This window comes from Aedes albopictus, chromosome 3 (genome assembly GCF_035046485.1).
Source record: "Aedes albopictus strain Foshan chromosome 3, AalbF5, whole genome shotgun sequence".
NCBI classification, from domain to species: Eukaryota; Metazoa; Arthropoda; class Insecta; order Diptera; family Culicidae; genus Aedes; species Aedes albopictus.
The window spans coordinates 142,912,244-142,930,117 of record NC_085138.1 but is presented as its reverse complement, the minus strand read 5'-3'; the positions used below and the strand labels follow the sequence as shown (position 1 = coordinate 142,930,117).

The 17,874-nt window shown below is 40.6% G+C and overlaps 2 protein-coding genes across 20 annotated transcripts in view; one reads left to right on the top strand and one right to left on the bottom strand.

Annotated features, from left to right (window-relative positions):
- LOC109424084 (zinc finger protein 281) overlaps positions 1-13,419 on the top strand; it is a 45,653-nt gene extending 32,234 nt beyond the window's left edge. The window contains exons 2-3 of one of the 3 annotated variants that reach the window (XM_019699172.3): positions 11,446-11,832; positions 11,896-13,419. In XM_019699172.3, coding sequence (XP_019554717.2) covers positions 11,446-11,832; positions 11,896-13,109 — 1,601 coding nt within the window. In that variant the 3' untranslated portion in view covers positions 13,110-13,419. Of the gene's footprint in view, positions 1-11,445 lie in introns of all 3 variants that reach the window. The other 2 variants (XM_019699173.3, XM_019699171.3) reach the window with 2 other exon arrangements.
- The window catches only part of LOC109424083 (uncharacterized), a 638,365-nt gene that overhangs the window by 410,307 nt on the left and 210,184 nt on the right, over positions 1-17,874 (bottom strand). The gene's annotated exons all lie outside the window — the stretch shown is intronic.

The window sequence follows — 17,874 nt, the reverse complement described above, 5'->3', positions numbered from 1 at the left end:
CCCTCCGAGACGCAGCAACTCCATCAACTGACGGCATGTTTCGCTGGCTTCTTCCAAGTTGTCACTTCCAGCTAACGCGTCGTCGACATACACGCGTTTAATGACAACTTGCGCACCAAGAGGATATTTCTGCCCATCTTCCTCGGCCAGCTTAGTGAGCACACGTGCTGCATGATACGGTGAGCAGGCGAGCCCATAAGTCACAGTGTTTAGCTGATAAACCTGCAGTGGCAAAGACGGATCTCGACGCCAGATGATTTTCAAATAACGACGGTCATCGGGATGGATCCATATTTGGCGGAACATTTTTTCCGCATCCGCGGTGAAGACGTACTGCGGTAGCCGGAAATTTACGATGTGGTTTAGTAACGGTGGTTGGACAGTAGGACCTGTATGAAGGACGTCGTTAAGGGAAAGAGCACCAGATCCCTTGCTACTGGCATCGAACACGATTCGTGTCTTCGTCGTGCTGCTATCGGGACGATGGACAGCATGATGGGGGAGAAAATACTGCGGGCCCGCGACACGAGAACCTCCCAAGTAACCACAAGCATTATATCATTACATTAATTCAATCGTATTATAGTTTAGCTAGTGCGAGATAACTTTTATTCTACACCTGTCAAGTAATAAAGCGTTTACTCTACATTATGAAAGCGTTGAAGCATTATAGGATTTTGACAGTTCGGTATAGTTCTATAGCGACGTCGTTTAATGCTTCATTGCATTACCATGTTAAAAGCTTTATAGCAATCAATAATGCAAGGATTTATTACTTTATATATGCCTTTACTAATGCTTTCATCGTTGTAAACAGAAAAAAAAACTCAGTAAAAAAAAATCAGTAAAACATTTTTGGAAACACAACCATGCAAAAGAAAAGAAAAACAAACCCATATTTTCATGGATTGCTGCGTAGAACTTGGATTATTATGCTCAGATGTTGCTGTTTGAAAAGTTATATTGCGCATGGTTTTTTTTTTTGGTTTCTGTTTGGGACTTGAAGACAATCAGATGCTGAGGGAACAAAAATTATGTGGGGTTGAAATATTGGTTTCCTTATTTAACATAGCGCCCCGATTTCATAAAAGAAATGATAGAAGTGAGCACGTATGAAAACAATAAGAACAGAATCAACACAGACTAATTTATATCTTTATATTATCTTCGTTTGTGGAATCAATCGGTTCTGTAGTTGCTTGTTTTCGAATGGATTTGGGAGAGTAAGAAAACTGATGGCATTCAGACCCTAGCACAACTTTTTAGAGCTGCTGAAAACACAACTCAATAAAGCACGAGCTGAGTATACGTTACTTTATGTTGCACATTTTTCCAGGTGCAAAATACATGGTAGTCGTAGCACAGCGTTAGCGCGTTCGAGTTTCATCGCGGTTCAGTTTCAGCAGTCTAGGTTCAATTCCCGAAATAGAATAAAAAACATCAGCGTGAGAGTATCGGAACAGGTATGAAAAGATAAAAATAGACAGAAAAATGAAAAAATACTTTTTTTCTTTTGTTGGCATGATGCCCTAAGTATGCATTCCTTACTATTTCATTGCATTAGCTATATGGTACAAGCATTTTATATGCTTTAGCAATCGCCACAGTAAAGCTTGCTTTAAATCAACAATAGTAGCGCCACTTTCGACTTTAAACCTACTTTAATGGAACCTATATGACAAAACAACTTTATATCGCATGTCATATAATATACTATAAAGTAAAATTAATGCTCTATATCCAGCGTCATGGTTACTTGGGCTACTTCCATATGCCCTAATCGTTCATAGTCGTCCATGAACCTCACGTACTCCTCACGCAGGGTTGGGTGAGTGAGTGAACCTCTTTTTCCATTGCAAGGAAGCGCCGCAACGCTTGATCGTAGGAGTCATCCAACAACGAGTCCATGGACTCACGAAAGGGGAGGCGTACGACGAAACGACCGGTGGTGTCACGTGATATTGTTTGGAGAAAGTGGTTTTCGACATCCTGTTCTACCTGTGTGAGTGCCTTACCAACGTCGAGATTTTCGACTTCCCACATTTTCTCCAACTGGGAGTTCAAATCCTGTTCAGTAACAACATGGCAGGTTACTGTTTCAGGGAAGTTGGTTGAGTATTTTCCACAAACCACGTAACCGAGCAACGTTTTTTGCAAGACTGGGTAATTGTCGTCCAAAACTATTTGATGAGATTCAAGCAACGAGAAAAATAGTTCGGCTCCAACAATCATGTCGACACCGTGACTGATATTGAATTTTGGGTCTGCAAGTAGTAAGTTGCGAGGGATATTCCATTTCGAGATGTCTACATGGCAGCTAGGTAGATTGACAGTCAATTTGGGTAGCACAAGACAGTCAATGTCTCGCACAAATTTTCCGAAACGTGACGCAAGAGAGATTTTCACACTGTAGCGAACACTAACCGTTGCTTGACCAATGCCGCTCACAGGTAGATTTATACGATTACGTTTGAGTCCTAGTCTTTGACAAAGAGACTCCGACACGAAGTTGGATTGAGATCCGCTATCGAGTAATGCTCTCGCAAAATGACCAATACCATCAGAGTCCTGTACTCTTACACCCTAAAATGAAACAACACAGGCTTGTGTACAATGTACACAGGCTTGTGTACAATGTACACAGGCTTGTGTACAATGTACACAGATTTGTGTACTACTAGATCAGCCTCCACCCCTGTGTCAAATGTACACAGTCACTTTTCTGGCTCTAGCGCTGGTATGGGAGCAAAGTTCAAAACTAATTTTCTCTGAACGATGACATGCATTATCAGGAATCGATCAGTGCAAAAATAATTGTTAATTTTGTTTTCATGCCAGCGCTGGAGCCGGAAAAGTATCTGTGTACATTTGACACAGCGGTGAGGCTGATCTAGTAGTACACAAATCTGTGTAACTTCTGTAACCGTGTACCAATGCTGTAGATAGGAACACTGTAGCATCTCGAGGTTTCATTGTTGGAGTAGACGATATCATGTTATCAGAGGGGTAACGGGGAAGTGGTTCATTTGCTTCGGACCGACGCCTCGTACAAACCGACGACGAGAGAGAGGGGCTATTAACGGCGAGCGATTGCGGCGATGATACACTTACCGACGACGGATTTGCCTGTGGTGAAGTACGCGAAAGCACCACCGATGGTGCTACCGATACCGAGAACGAGGGTTTTGTCTGAGTGACGATTGTTTCGCCAGAACAAACCGCTGTGCAGCTCGTGGTCGTTGAGCTTTCGTCCACCGCAACTGTAGCAGACCCTGATGCAATCGGGGGAAGATGAAGCAAACTATGGTGTCTCTTGGCACCACGTATGTGGCAACCCCAATCCCACCTAATGCATCTGACAGGAGCCAACATCTATCGTGTATCCACAATGGAATGCTTTGTGGATACACACATGTTTACATACAAGATGTTGGATTCTTAAAGATGGCGGCCTAGCACCCTGGTGCTTGGCACATGTTCTGCATAGGCTGCTACGGCAGTCTTTGGCTAAGTGTCCGCCTCGAAGGCAGTTGATACAAAGCTGATTCCTATTGACGAAATCCAATCGATTGTTGGGCGTTAGCTTCAGGAAAGACTCACACTGAGAGATAGCATGAGCCTGTTTGCAGCAGGGGCATTTGATAACGTTTTCGGACGCGACATGGGACGATAGTTTTGATCGAGTGGGTTTCTGCACGTTCGCGGGGTGAGCACTCTGGGATGGTTTGCACATCTGTAGTGTGCGTGACCGTTTCAGAATAAAGCTCAACAAATCTTTGTACTGCGGAGCAGCATTATCGTCACACTGGGCTTCCCAGTCCATCGACGATTTCTCGTCCAAGAGGCTGCTAAGGCGCTCGACTAAGAACGAGTTCCAGTGATCAGCACTGGCTTCAAGCTTATCAAGAATGCCTACATGCCGATTGAATTTGTCGGCCAGCTCTGCCAGGGCAGAGGATGATTCCTTTTTGACATGGGGAATCTTCAAAATCGCGGACATGTGTTGCTTGACGAGAAAGTTCTTATTTTCATACCGATCGCAGATCGTATTCCACGCGAGGAGGTAATTATCGGAAGTGATAGCAAATGACGAGATCAACCGCGACGCTTCGCCCTTCATGGCGCTGCGAAGGTAATGCAGCTTCTGAACCGCGGAAATTTGGGGATTGGCGTGCACTAACGATTTGAAAAGATCGCGGAATTCGATCCATTCATCCAATTTGCCTCCGAAATCGGGTATTTTGATTTCGGGAAGCTTTACCGACATGGCTTGGCTAACAGGAGGCACATGTTGGTGTGAGGAACTTGGACCAGGGGAAGGTGAGCTGGCAGTTACCGCGCCGGGGAGTTTGCTAACCAACAACGCTTTTAGATCAAAGTAAAGGTTTAGAAACTCTTGCCTAGCTTCCGAGAAACCCTCTTCCTGATCTTCTATGGCTTCAATTTTATCCTCGGTATCCTCAAACTTATCCCACAGCCCATCTAAACGCTCGATTCTGATCGCGACCTGATTGGCTTGGCTAACATCATATTGTTCATCGAAACGCTGGATTAACAGAGCCGAACCGAGGATGTTTTCACGCTTTCGTTGTAAAGCTTTCAGATGCAGCGTGTTTTTACGCAGGGATGATTTTTTCGACGTACTCATTGTTATAGAGACACCTACCTGCTGCGATGGGTTCACTTACGGTTGCACGTGGTTGTCCTAACCTAAACTTCTGGAGCACTTACTGTAGGAGCTATCGAACATTCTGGAGTCCTTCCTTCGACCGGTGACGGCAGGGCACGAACGACGGAGAATTCGCCGCAGGTTAGCGGCCAGCGACAGCGACAATGACGAGATGTGCTCCTCCACCCACGGTAGTAGGTTCCTCCTCCTTCGATGATTCGATCTTTAGCTTCTTCGACGAATGGGAATTCCTCCCGGGTTTCGGCACCATTTACTGTTCGCACCAAACTCGCGAACTTTATTAACGACGGTGCACCAGAAGTTCTCAAAACTACGACGGCGGACTCGCAGACCGGACACGTGATCGAACTTACATCGGAGATAGATTCGCGGCGGACTGGTCACTTTTCGGATTTCGGACGAGCTTAGAAAAACGGTGTGATCGATTGGACTGCTGTATTTATACTGATGGTTAGTAGATACATTTTCAATTGCGGAACTTATATACTAGTGTTAGTGGTACAAAATGAGGAAATTGTCGGGGCCCGTGGCGCAGTGGTCCACACGTTCGCTTCATAAGCGGATGGTCATGGGTTCGAACCCAGCCCCGGCACTTGCAGTTTTTCGTCAGTTGCTCTTCCCCCCGAGAGCAGCTGGCACCTGACCCTCTTCGGAGCATATAGCTCCAACGGACCCGGAATTTGGATATCGGCAAACCGCAACTCATAATGGATCCCCCAATCGGACTGGAAAAGGAACAGCAGCCAAACATCAGCACCATCGTGCTCATCATTCTACCGTGGACAGCGTAGAAAAGTTGAAGCAGCACAAGGCACCAGTTCGATATAGTTAAATTAGAATAGAATACATGTAGGCGTTGTACAAAGTGCAGCGTCCAATTGGAATCACTCACGTAGTGCCCTAGTGGACAAAAAGAGCTGTAAATTAGGTTAAGTGAATAAGAATAAAAAAAAAAATGAGGAAATTAAAGAACGCAATGTTCCTTGCGTTGTATAAATGAATTTGAGAGACAATTTGCGAGCTTTCTATTATGACTAATTTAAACTGACAGTTGAAAGTCCGGAGTAGTTGCAGGTCCTCGAGACAAATTCCTTTTGGAAGTCCTTCCGGGATTTTTTCTGGGGTTTCTTCAGAAACTGCCACAGGGATTCCCCAATGAACTCTTAGGATTCCTTCAGGATTTCTTCCAAAAATTTTCCTGCAATTTCTTTAGAATTTTCAGAAATTCCTCATGGGATTTCTTCCGGAATTCTCCCTGGGATTCATTCAGTAGTTCCTCCAGAATTTCCTCTAGGGATTCCTCCAGAAGCTCTTTCAATGTTTTCTCTGGGAATTCCTGTAGGGATTCTTTTAAGAAAACTTTCAGTGATTCGTTCTGGAATTCCTACAAGGATTTCTTTAGACATTTCTTTAAGGATTACTCTAGGAATTTCTATGGAGATTCCTCCAGGAATTCCTCTAGGCTATTCTCCAGGAATTCCTCCAGACATTCCTGCAGGTATTTCCATCAAATTTATCCAAGGAATCCCCCAGGAATTTCTCCATGGATTACTCCAGGAATTCATCCAGAAATTGATTCAGGGATTTCTCCTGAAATCTTCAGGAATTCTTCCACGAATTACTCCTAGATTTCTTCCCGAAATTTAATAATGAATTTCTCCTTTAGGAATGAAGTTCCTCCAGGAATTTCTAATTACATGCTTTCAGGAATTCCTCCAGACAAACCCCCAGTTATTCATCCAGAAACTCTTCCAGAGATTCCTCCAGGAATTGCTGTAGATATTCCTCCATGAATCCCCCTGAGATTTTCTCCAGGAGTTCTTCCAAGAATTCTAGGGATTCCTCCAGGGATTCTACCAGAGATTCTTCCAGGAATTCTTCCAAAGCTTCCTCTAGGAAATCCTCCAGGATTTTTCCAGGAATTCATACTGGATTCTTTTCTGCAGGTATTCCTCCGGGAATTCCCCCAGGGTTTTCGCCTAGGATTCCTCCAGAGACTATTCTGCAGAATCCTCCAGAATTTGTCCAGGGAATCCTTCAGGCATTCCTCCAGGTATGTTTTAATAAATTCTTTCAGGAATTTCTCCCAGAATTCATTTAGGGATTTCTCTTTAAATTTCTCCAGGGTTTTCTCTCAGATTTCCTTCCGAGAAAGTCGTCAGGAATTTGACCAGAAGTTCTTCCTGGCATTGCTCTAGAGTTACCTCTAGGAATTGCTTCAGGGATTCCTCCAGAATATCCTCCAGCGATTTTTCCCAGAATTCTTCCAGGGATTTCTACAGGAATTCTTCCAGAGCTTCCTTCCGAAATTCCTTTGAGAATTCTTCTAGGAATCCCTCAAGAGATCCAGAAATATATCCAGAGATTCGTCCAGGAATTCTTCCAGGAACTTCCCAAGGAATTTCGCCAGGGATTCCTTCCTTATCTAGAAATTCCAAGAAAGCCTCCAGGGATTCCACCAGCAATTTTCACAGAAGTTCCTCAAGGGTTTTCACCAGGAATTTTGCCTAAGATTCTTCCATGAAATGCTTCAGAGATTCCTCCAGTAATTTCTTTATAAATTCCTCCAGGAATTCTTTCAGATATTCCTCTAGAAATTCCTTCAGGAATTCCACAAACGATGTCTTAAGAAATTTCTCCAAGGATTCCTTCAGGAATGCTCCAAGAATTCTTGCAGGAATTACTCCTTAGGACTTTCTCCGTGGATTTTTCTAGATATACTTTTAGAAATTCCTACAGCGATTTCTCCAGGTATTCCTCCAGGAATTCCTCCTTAGATTGTTCCGGGAATTCTTCCAGGGATTGCTCCAGGAATTCCTCTTGTGATTCAGAAAATCCTTTCGGTATCTCTTTAACCCTCGAGCAGTCGCGTCTTTGACTACCTGCAACGACGCCAAGTTATTTTTCCAGGGATGTTTTAAGGGTTGTTTCTTCAGAAAATCCTTTAGAGATTATTCAAAAAAAAGTGTTAAGAGACTGTTTTAGACATTCTCCCGGGAATGCCTCAAAGGTTTTTTCCAACGATTGTTTGTCCAAGGATTCATTTAGGGATTTCACCAGGGATCTCCTTCCGAATGAATAAGTTGACCCATCCGGATCCCCGTGACAGGTTCCCTTCTGGTTTTCAACCTAAACATGCCGTGCGACATATCAATCTTCATGATTTCGAATGACTGAGTCAGAAACGATAGACTTAAGCCAATATTAACTAATATGGCCACCCCGGAACATTCCAGCACAGGTTCCACGGGGGTGGCATCGGGGACATTTCTGGTTTGTTAGCATAACATGCCGTGCGACGTACACTCCCGTTCAAAAGTTTGGGGTCACCCCCTCAAAAACATGTCATTTTTTTAGGCCCATATCTCCGCCAATTTGCATCCGATTTCAAAAACCTAGGTTTCATTCAAAAGATAATAAGTCAAAGAAACTTTGAACATGATTTAAAACAAACTTTTTCAAAAAATTTTGTATGTAAACTTAACCCAAATTTTCTAAAAAATGAATATAAACTTACGGCAGTGTCGCTGAAAGTTGGGTCGAAGAAATTTTAAGATGAGAGCGTTAATATGATCCATTTTCTATTAGCTTTTAACTGCTTTTTACAGAACTTAGCTAAAAAATCTAGAAAAAAAGTTATTAAGTAAATTATTTCTTGATGTCATCGACCAAAAGTTTGGGGTCACCCCTCAAAATGCTGTATTGGCCAAAAGTTTGGGGTCACTATCGTAAAACATGGAAAAGTGATTTGTTGATATCTTTGTCATCTTTCATTCAATTTTAATTCTTCTTGGCTTATTTGAAACAAAATGAATGATACTTACTGCACAGACATTGAACCACACATATTTGTTGAAATTTACATACTAAAACTTAACGTAAAGTTGCCTCATTTTTTGAAGCGTGGTAAAATGTGCTAACTTTACATAACATTTTTATATACAAAAATTGTTAAATACGTTAAGTTGAAGACATCAAACGTAAATTTAGTTAATTATCTTTGAAATGAGCCAAAAATAATTAAAATTGAACTATAGATGACGAAGATATCACCAAATCACTTTTCCATGTTTTACGAAAGTGACCCCAAACTTTTGGCCGATAAGGTGCACCGGGGCAAGTTGAAACGGGTGGGGCAAGATGAAACACGAAGTTTTAAAATAGATTTCAATACAATTTGAAAATTTTTCCTTCGCTAAAATATTGTTTGAATCAAAAACTATGTGTTATGGCGATCAAACTGTTTATCATCATTAGAAAACATTGTGTTAACTCGCTGTTTCATCTTGCCCCACCCGTTTCAACTTGCCCCGGTGTACCTTACATCATATTGAGGGGTGACCCCAAACTTTTGGTCGATGACATCAAGGATTTATTTACTTAATAACTTTTTTTCTAGATTTTTTAGCTAAGTTCTGTTAAAAGCAGTTGAAAGCTAATAGAAAATGGGTCATATTACCGCTCTCATCTTAAAATTTGGTCGACCCAACTTCCAGCGACACTGCCGTGAGTTTATATTCATTTTTTAGAAAATTTGGCAACTTTGGGTTAAGTTTACATACATTTTTTTTTAAAAAACGTTTCTATTAAATCATGTTCAAAGTTTCTTTGACTTATTATCTTTTGAATGAAACCTAGGGTTTTGAAATCGGACGCAAATTGGCGGAGATGTGGGCCTAAAAAAATGACATGTTTTTGAGGGGGTGACCCCAAACTTTTGAACGGGAGTGTACGTATCAATCATCATGATTTCTAGAGAATGGGGCATAAAATTAATGTCAGATAAAAATACTGAAGTATGTATCAACTGATGTGGCCTTTCCGGAACACCTGGAACAGGTTCCGCGGGGGCGTCTCAAATATAATAACACACGAAATAATCACGTTTTGCCATTTGGCGAAATAGACACCTCCCTCACCCCCTAACCACAGTACAATCCGGAGTATCTCCGGAATGGTTCTGGATATTATACATATGGCCACTGAAGTATAATAAAATAGTACTAATTTATGATCGATTGAGGGTGTCTTAAAAAAATCGGATGAAAATTGACGAAATGCCAGCATTTTGAAAATGAGTTGTACGTGAAGGTTAAAAATAGGTCGATGAGTAATTTCGGTTGTAGATTCTACGAGAAGCCAACATTTTGAAGATCGCAAAGCAATTCTGATGTAGCGCATTTAGTTCACCACTGGACTATCGCACGAGTTTTCAGGAGTGCAAAAACGTAAACGTAATCAACGTTTTCGCACTTATGAAGACTGAGTGCGCAGTCTTGTGGTGAACTAAATGCGCAATACATGTGACAAAAGTTGTTGGCTGAATAGCAAGGCAACGCTTTTTAACATATAAGTAACAAAAAAATAAAAAAATCTCGGTATTTTATCGATTGCCTATGGCTTAATAACTTTTTCGGAGGCCCAAATCCTCGTGAAGTTTTTTGTATAAATCATGCATAAAATAAAGACTTCATAGTGACTTTACTGAAAATACCACTCGCAGGTTTTAAAAATAGATTAGAACATGATTTCCGGAAAAATCTCTGCATCAATTACCAGTGAAGACCTTGGAAAAGTCTTGAGAAATCTCTGCAGGGAGTTTTGGAGAAAATTTTGAAGAAATTGCACGACCCTGACAGAGATTGGCACTGATAAACGTAAGATTGTTTTGGAATTCTTGCAGCAGTGTCTCCAGTGATTTCCATGACATTTTTTCCTTGTGAACCAATTTCCGCCGTTCCGAATGAGCTTTATAAAGACACGGACAACGTCTTCAGCTTTCGGCTGTACAGACTGTTTTAAACTTAACATGAGACAACGGACAACGGAGCATGCACCAGTGGAAACGGGGAAGAAACTATTCTCACGAAAAGTTTCAACGCCCGAAGCGGGAATCGAACCCTCACCCCATAGCATGGTGCGATTATTAGCTTGGTGACCCTAACCGCACGGCTACTAGGCTCTACGATAGATTTAATATAGATTTAATATTTCTGTCATAATTGTCAAACATTATCTCTCAATAATTATTAAGTGTGTCCTGAGTTTGAGATATGAGTGTTTGATAAAGGCCGTTATTCAAGATACATGTTGCTCAAAATGGCTCTAACTCCGTGTGTGATAATCAGTTAATCGATTAAGTGTAAATTTCAGGCAATTGATTATATGACTCACTGGCAGTCAAAATTTGAAACCCTGATGACGAAATAAAATCACGTACGGATCAAATATTTTTCTTTGCAAAGGAACAATCGTGTCAAATCGCGATAAATAAATTAACTTAAAAATTTCGGTGGTGCACATACGGGAAAAACCTCGTAAGGTTATGTCAGATTGTGTGTAAAAAAAAGAAGCAAAACATGTTTCCCTTTCTTTTTCTCCCACGCAGATGCGGCAACTTATTGGTCCCGAAAAATTACCTGATTCTCGAAAAGTTACCTGAATCGTGTGCACATACGTATATCCTTATTTATCGAATGATAGCGTATGTGATTGAATAGTATATGATTTACTAGCCATAAAATCCTATTTGAAAACCAATGCTCTCCGTTTGCTTTATCCTATTTGAAATTTGCAATGATTAGTAATATTATAAAAAAACTACCTGTATAAAATATGTATCATTTCTTTCTCTGTATCTACCCTTCGGAAATTTTACCCGGATAAAATACCCCTAGCAGATGTGAAGTTTCACAGTCTTAGTCAATCGTTCAAAGTGATAGCATCGTTTGATGAAAGCTCTTGGTTAATTTCAGACCACCTCTCCGACTTCAGTCACAGTGCAATTGGTGATCCCGAACGGTTTGCAACCATCGATTACACTATGGATCCTTCTTCAGCGGACAATTCGCCGCTCTGGGGAGCAACCCAGTTGAAATATCCAAGTTTCGACCCGGAAGCGCAACAGCAGCAACAGAAACCGTTATGGACCGACAGCAACACTCCTTACCAGCAAGTGATGCAACCCGGAGAATACAACCCGTATCCGGTTCCATCGCTGGAGGGCAACTATGCCGAGCTACGATCATCGCCCCAAATCGTCGAGGCAGATTCCACGATTGCAGAAACCATGTACCATGGATATCAGCAGGAACTCCAGCCGGGACCATCAGAGACGGCAGCGTTTCAGGATCCCGCTGGTGGTTATCAACCGTATTATCTATCGCAGCTTCCGTTTTTTAACCACAACTATGTTTTGTTATCAGAAGATGGATCTTATCCGTCATCGGAGTCTGGAAGTGGTGGAAGGTCGCCTGATGGAGGTTATTCGTCATCGTCCAACCACATGTTTCCCCCGTCGTATCAGCCACAATATCCATCAACTGAGGTGCCATTTCAGAACGTGAATCAGGAAGTGAACTCTGCGACGGAAGCTGTGAAAGTTGAAATGACTGAGTTTAAACAAGAACCAGCTGAAGCTGGTGCAGTGAGTTATCAGCAACAGCCGAATGATCAAATGTTTCAAACGTTGAATAGAAGCCGTAACCCACAATCGCATCTTACCCCAGGTCCTCAAGTGCAAATTTTCTTTCCTCAACGAGAACCGAACGATCAAGTTGCTCAGTATCGTCTGCAACTGAATGCTCAAGAGGGCCACAATAATCAACAAAATTGTGACAATCAAAAACCTATTATTCATGGAAACATTCTAATAAAACCAGCCGACAATGCGGATCCAACCGAGCCAATACAATACGAGTTGGTCAATTTGCAGCTCGGAGAGCAAAACGGACAGCAACATGAGCAACAAGTCCAGTACCATTTCATGCAGCCAACGCCAGAACAGCAGCCATTGCGCCAACCACTTGCACAGCAACAAGCTCGCAACAAACAGAAACAATCACCCAAAAAACAACGGAAGCAATATACGATACACGACGATCAGCAACCTTCGACGTCGTCGGCCGGAATGAAGCCTAAAGTTCCGTCACCCGCCCGTGGCGTTCCAACGGCGGTCGCAGCCAACGGTGAATCATCGGAGAACAAACCGGAGGGAGGCGCCGTGCGCAAATCGGCCCGGCCAAGCGTGATCGAGAGAAGCGACTTCAAGTGCCCGAAGTGTGGAAGCTTCTTTGCCCGGCAGTGCGGCCTCACTCAGCACCACGAGTGGATCCACGAGAAACGAAAGTTCCCATGTGAGCGTTGCGGTAAGAAGTTCAAAACCGAGGAGACCCTGGTCAAGCACATCAAAAAGCATGAAATGAAGGACAAGCCGTTCAAGTGCCCGGAATGTCCGAGACAGTTCTGCCACAAGAATGATCTGCGCCGTCACATGTATCGTCACGAGAACACCACGCCGTTCAAGTGCGAACAGTGCGCCAAGTGCTTCATCCGTAAGGACCACCTGTTGGCACATCAGCAGTCGCACGATCGCCGCGACAAGAGAAACAACGAAAAGGAAAACGGAAGCCCGATGTAAGGAGTGCAACGCGTATCGTCAGCAAGTAAGTTCTATTGGCAAATGACTCCGGTAGCGCCTTGGGTAAGGAGTGCAACGCGTATCGTCAGCAAGTAAGTTCTATTGGCAAATGACTCCGGTAGCGCCTTGGGCGATTGTGCTTATGGGAGTAATGAAAGTGTTAAAACAGTCGACTAATTTTCACTAATCACTTCCTAAAAACACGTGCACCTTGACCCTGGAGGAAGACAGTAATTTAATGTTTTTTTTCCCTAAATTTATACCATCAACATTTTATAAACAATAAACCAGCAGATTTTAAACAAAAAAACGGATACTATCCGTGTCCTTCTATCAGTTCCTTTTTCACGTAGTGTGAATAATTGTTATGTTCTGTTTTCCACTTTTCATTTCGTCGTTTTCATTTTCATTTCAATTTTAAAAGTATTTGCGTCATACAAAAAAAAATATAATAGTGCAATTTACAAGAAAAAAGTTTGAATGATTTAGTTGATAATGATACACATAAGTGAATGTTTTTGAGGAATTTATTGTATTGTGAGAAGAATGTTTAGAAGTGTAAGTGTCGTTAGAAATGATTGAAGCAAATATTCACAAAGTGAAGAAAAGACTTTGTACAATAGGGTGACACACCCATGCAACTAAAAAAGGGGACTTCTCGAATCCCGAACTATATGCACCACCAAAAGTGGCTATTTATGTGAATTGATGTGAACTGATGAAAGTGTTTAAATATTCCTTCGATATTCCTATGGGATTTAATTGTATTTTAAATTAGTGTAAGTTGCATAACGGCGTTAAAGCTGAAAAACTCTTGGAAAAAAAAAACAAAAAACAATGGTCAAATTTTCAATACTAAATAAAATTACAGAAAACTGACATTCAAACTGAATGTACAAACCCTTTGAAATTTGCATGAATTTCTGATCAGCGATGGTTAACCGCATGTGACATTATTCAGCGATAAACAGAGTTTGAACTGCTAGTATAATCCTGCACTTTAGAAACCGATTTGGATGTGTTTTCTGTGCTAAAACGAAAAAAAAAAAAAACAAACAAAAGACAAAAGATAAAAAAAACAAGTAGATTTAAAGATTTTTTACCATTTCATTCTTGATATCTCGCAATATAATAATTTTACTGCATAGTAAAAACAAGAAGTCCAATCCTCGAGGTGACGCATCTTGGAGTTCAATTGAAAATTTGCACAGGCCCTTCTGAGATGAATATCTTAGAAATTCAGCAATGACCCACATTGCAATCGATTCTTCTTTTCCAAACTCGCAAATTTGCTGAAAACCCAACCAGGGAATTCAGTTCAGTTGGATTTTAAGATGTTCAAACCATGAGCGTTGTGGATTGGATTTGCAAAAACAAACGTGTCGGATATTCATACTCATATCGATTTGAAAGACTGAACTGTAAACTTGATTATATTGTAACGTCAATTATATTGAAAATATAATAAAAAGAATTATTCGATACACAAAAAGTTGTTCTATGTTGTACCTCTACGATATCCGAAATCTTTTCCGTTTTATTCTCGGTATACGCCCAGCAGTTCCTACATCATGGGCGTTGTTTCTGCTGCCGTCATTTCTCTCCACGTTCTCCATGACATCTCCCGATGTACGGTTACGGTCGCTACGCAATGGTAGTTTACGCAACAGGTGCAGAATCTTGTGCAGAATGAAAATTTTCATAGCACGAGTCGTACATTTATCCAACGAAACTTGGCGAGTTGGATAATTACGACGAGTGCTGTAAAAATCGAGTTCTGCATCGAGCTTCGTACAACGTTTTTTTTTTTGCAATTTCGTAAATTACCACTTGAGGATAGTTTTTAACTAAACTTTTTCATTAAACTGCTCACTGATCCTCATAGCCATGTTTAAGAAATCCTGATCATAGCAGGTTTTACTGTGCAGTTGTCATAATTTTTCAAACCTGCGTCTAGAAAGCATCAAGAAGCTGATCAAAACTGAAAACAGTGCTGTAATGATTCATTACGCAACGCAAATCAGTGCTGTAATACACAATTACAGCACTGCTCATTTGATGTTGGAAAGAAGGCCTTTTCCTGGCAGATTTGCGTGAGATATTGAGAAATTGCAAAAAAAAAAACTACTTCTTTGTTTTTTTTTGCAGAATGCATCAAACTGAGGTGCACGTTAATGGCGCCTATTTTCCACATAGATCTGTTGTACTTATTAGTGTTTGTGACATCGAACCGCATGGCGAAGCGCGAGAACTCAATGGTCGAATTCTCCTAACGTCTGTTTTGCTTCAAAACAATCTCCTCATTGGCTAATGAAACAGGTAAGTTGTTCCGTAAATATTTCGTCAATGTGTGATTGGTCGACAGCTCAGTCAAACAGAGTGAATCAGGGATGGTTTTCTCTAGGTAGGGTCGTGTACTATTTGGGCAGGTGTACCTATTTTGTTGTACATAGTTAGGCACGTGCAGAATCTAACTCTATACAAAAACTCAAATCAATCGGTTTGAAATTGACTTAGTTATAGCGGCAAGTGCCCAAAATGGGTACAGAGAACTAAAGCTTATTATTTGCGACGTACAACGAAAGTGAATGACATTGGTAGATTAGATCAGGTAATATAAGTCACTTCTTAGGAATAAGGATTGTATTTGCCTTGTGTTGCGTAATAAAGTAATTCAAAGATTGCATATTCGAAGCTGCGATTATGCTATGGTATTTACAGAATTACTCTTAGTCCGGTTAGATCGATACACATATAAAATATCTATTATGTTACTCCACCCTCTTTGAAAATTCGGAAATTAAAGCAGAGACTAGCACGGGTTACCAACCGGTGGTCCGCGGCCCCCTGGGGGCCATGAAGCCAGGCCAGGGGGCCGCGGTTCTGTCAAAGAAAATATAAAATTTTATAGATCGTGACGTGAGTTTCGACTGGAAATTTGTTGAATATTTTAACTAGCTTTCTCAGTCTGGGGAAATTCAAAACGACTAGTTTTGTATTGCCCTTAGTCGTTTTGAATTTCCCAGACTGAGAAAGCCAGTTAGAATATATAAAAATTCAATTCTATTATGTGCACTGCACACTATAATTTAGGGGGTTAGAAGCAAAGGGGTGTAAGTGACAAAAACTCACTTTCAAGTAAATGACGTTTAAAGTTTTTTACTAATTTATCATCCCATACAAAATGTATGGAGTTTCAAAATCGATCCAATTTTTTATTAATTGTATTTTTTTCTAATCATCGTAAAATTAATCCTAAAGAAGTTCATGAAAGCTTAAAATCTGACATTTTTTTATATGCTCAGCTCAAAATTGACAAAATGGTCACTTACACCGCTTTGACTCTGTGCCCTTCAATTATAATAGTTTTTGTATTTTGTGCGTGGTTGGTATAACCCAGTGATTCCCTAAGTGGGCTAAATAGCTCCTGGGGACGAAAATCATGTCGAAGAGGGCCAAAATAGTAAAAATGCTTTAGGAGGTGAAAATGCTGTATTAGAGGCGATTTTTTGTTATCAAAGATTGGTAAAATTCAGTAGTTTGAGGGAACATGTTTAGATATTTACCTAATCATAAAGATAATATTTTTTGATATTTCTAAGGTTTTTTTTTTCTATTTTTAGTTCAAAACATAATAATGCAGAATATAAAAGTTGGTACATGCATGCAAAATGTTTTTTTTTTTGATATTTTTGGATACTAAGCACATGTTGAAACTAAAAAAAGAAGTTTTTAGTGGATGAGAGAATGCCTGGCAACATTTCAGATAGTTTTTTAAATATTTTTTTAATAAGGAAATGCAGTTTTAAATTCACAAGTGCATTTGTCATGGATTTTCAGTCGAGAACATGAAATTTTTCAGCCGAATTTGAAGAACACATTTATTTATGGTAGTATTGATAAGAATACTTTATTTTTAGTGTAATTCGACATCTTAAAAAAACCTTTTTTGTTGAAGTTTGTCAAACTTTCTATTTTAGAAGAAATTTCCAGGAGAATTACAAAATTTGCTTATCTCTGAAAGTTGTTTGAAAAAAAAAATCAGAGTTTAGTGACACGTCAATCCCTTTCTCCCCCCTCATTTTGCCAAAATTTGAGGAACAAATCTTCAGTATAAAACACTTTCTGAAGAACAATTTTTCGGCTGCGCCGCATGCCGCATGTTCGCATATAAAGCTATGTTCATTTAGAATCCGGAATGACAAAATCACGTATATCTTAGGGATGGAATAACAAACATAAAAGGTGTTGAGGGCTTCACCTTTTAAGTTTGTTATTCCATCCCTAAGATATACGTGATTTTGTCATTCCGGAACAAAGGTTATTTATTGTACTTTCATGGAAAAATATCATTGAAATTATTTATTTTTATTTTTCACACATTTTCTCACTTTTTCAGTGTTGACCTCTCTAAAAATCTGCACAACGGTGGTAAATTTTAGCAACAACCCCTTCCGCACGTTTGTTCAACAATCAGGTCATCTATGTAGTGTCCTGAGTGCCTTGACTAGTCTGACTAGGATTCCGTAGAAAAATTGCCAAACTTTTTTTTTATTGCAAAATGAGGGGCCATTTAGTGAATTGAGAAAACGCGAAATTTTTTTTTTTTCGTTGATAAACACTACCCATCTGTGACGATACCACTGAACGTCTCCGGCTGTCATGGCAGCTCATCAAAATAGGTAAAACCTCTACATTTCCCTTGTGTGAGTTTTTGAAAAGCAGCACGCGATTCTTGAGGCTGTCATCCTTCTATGAATTGGTT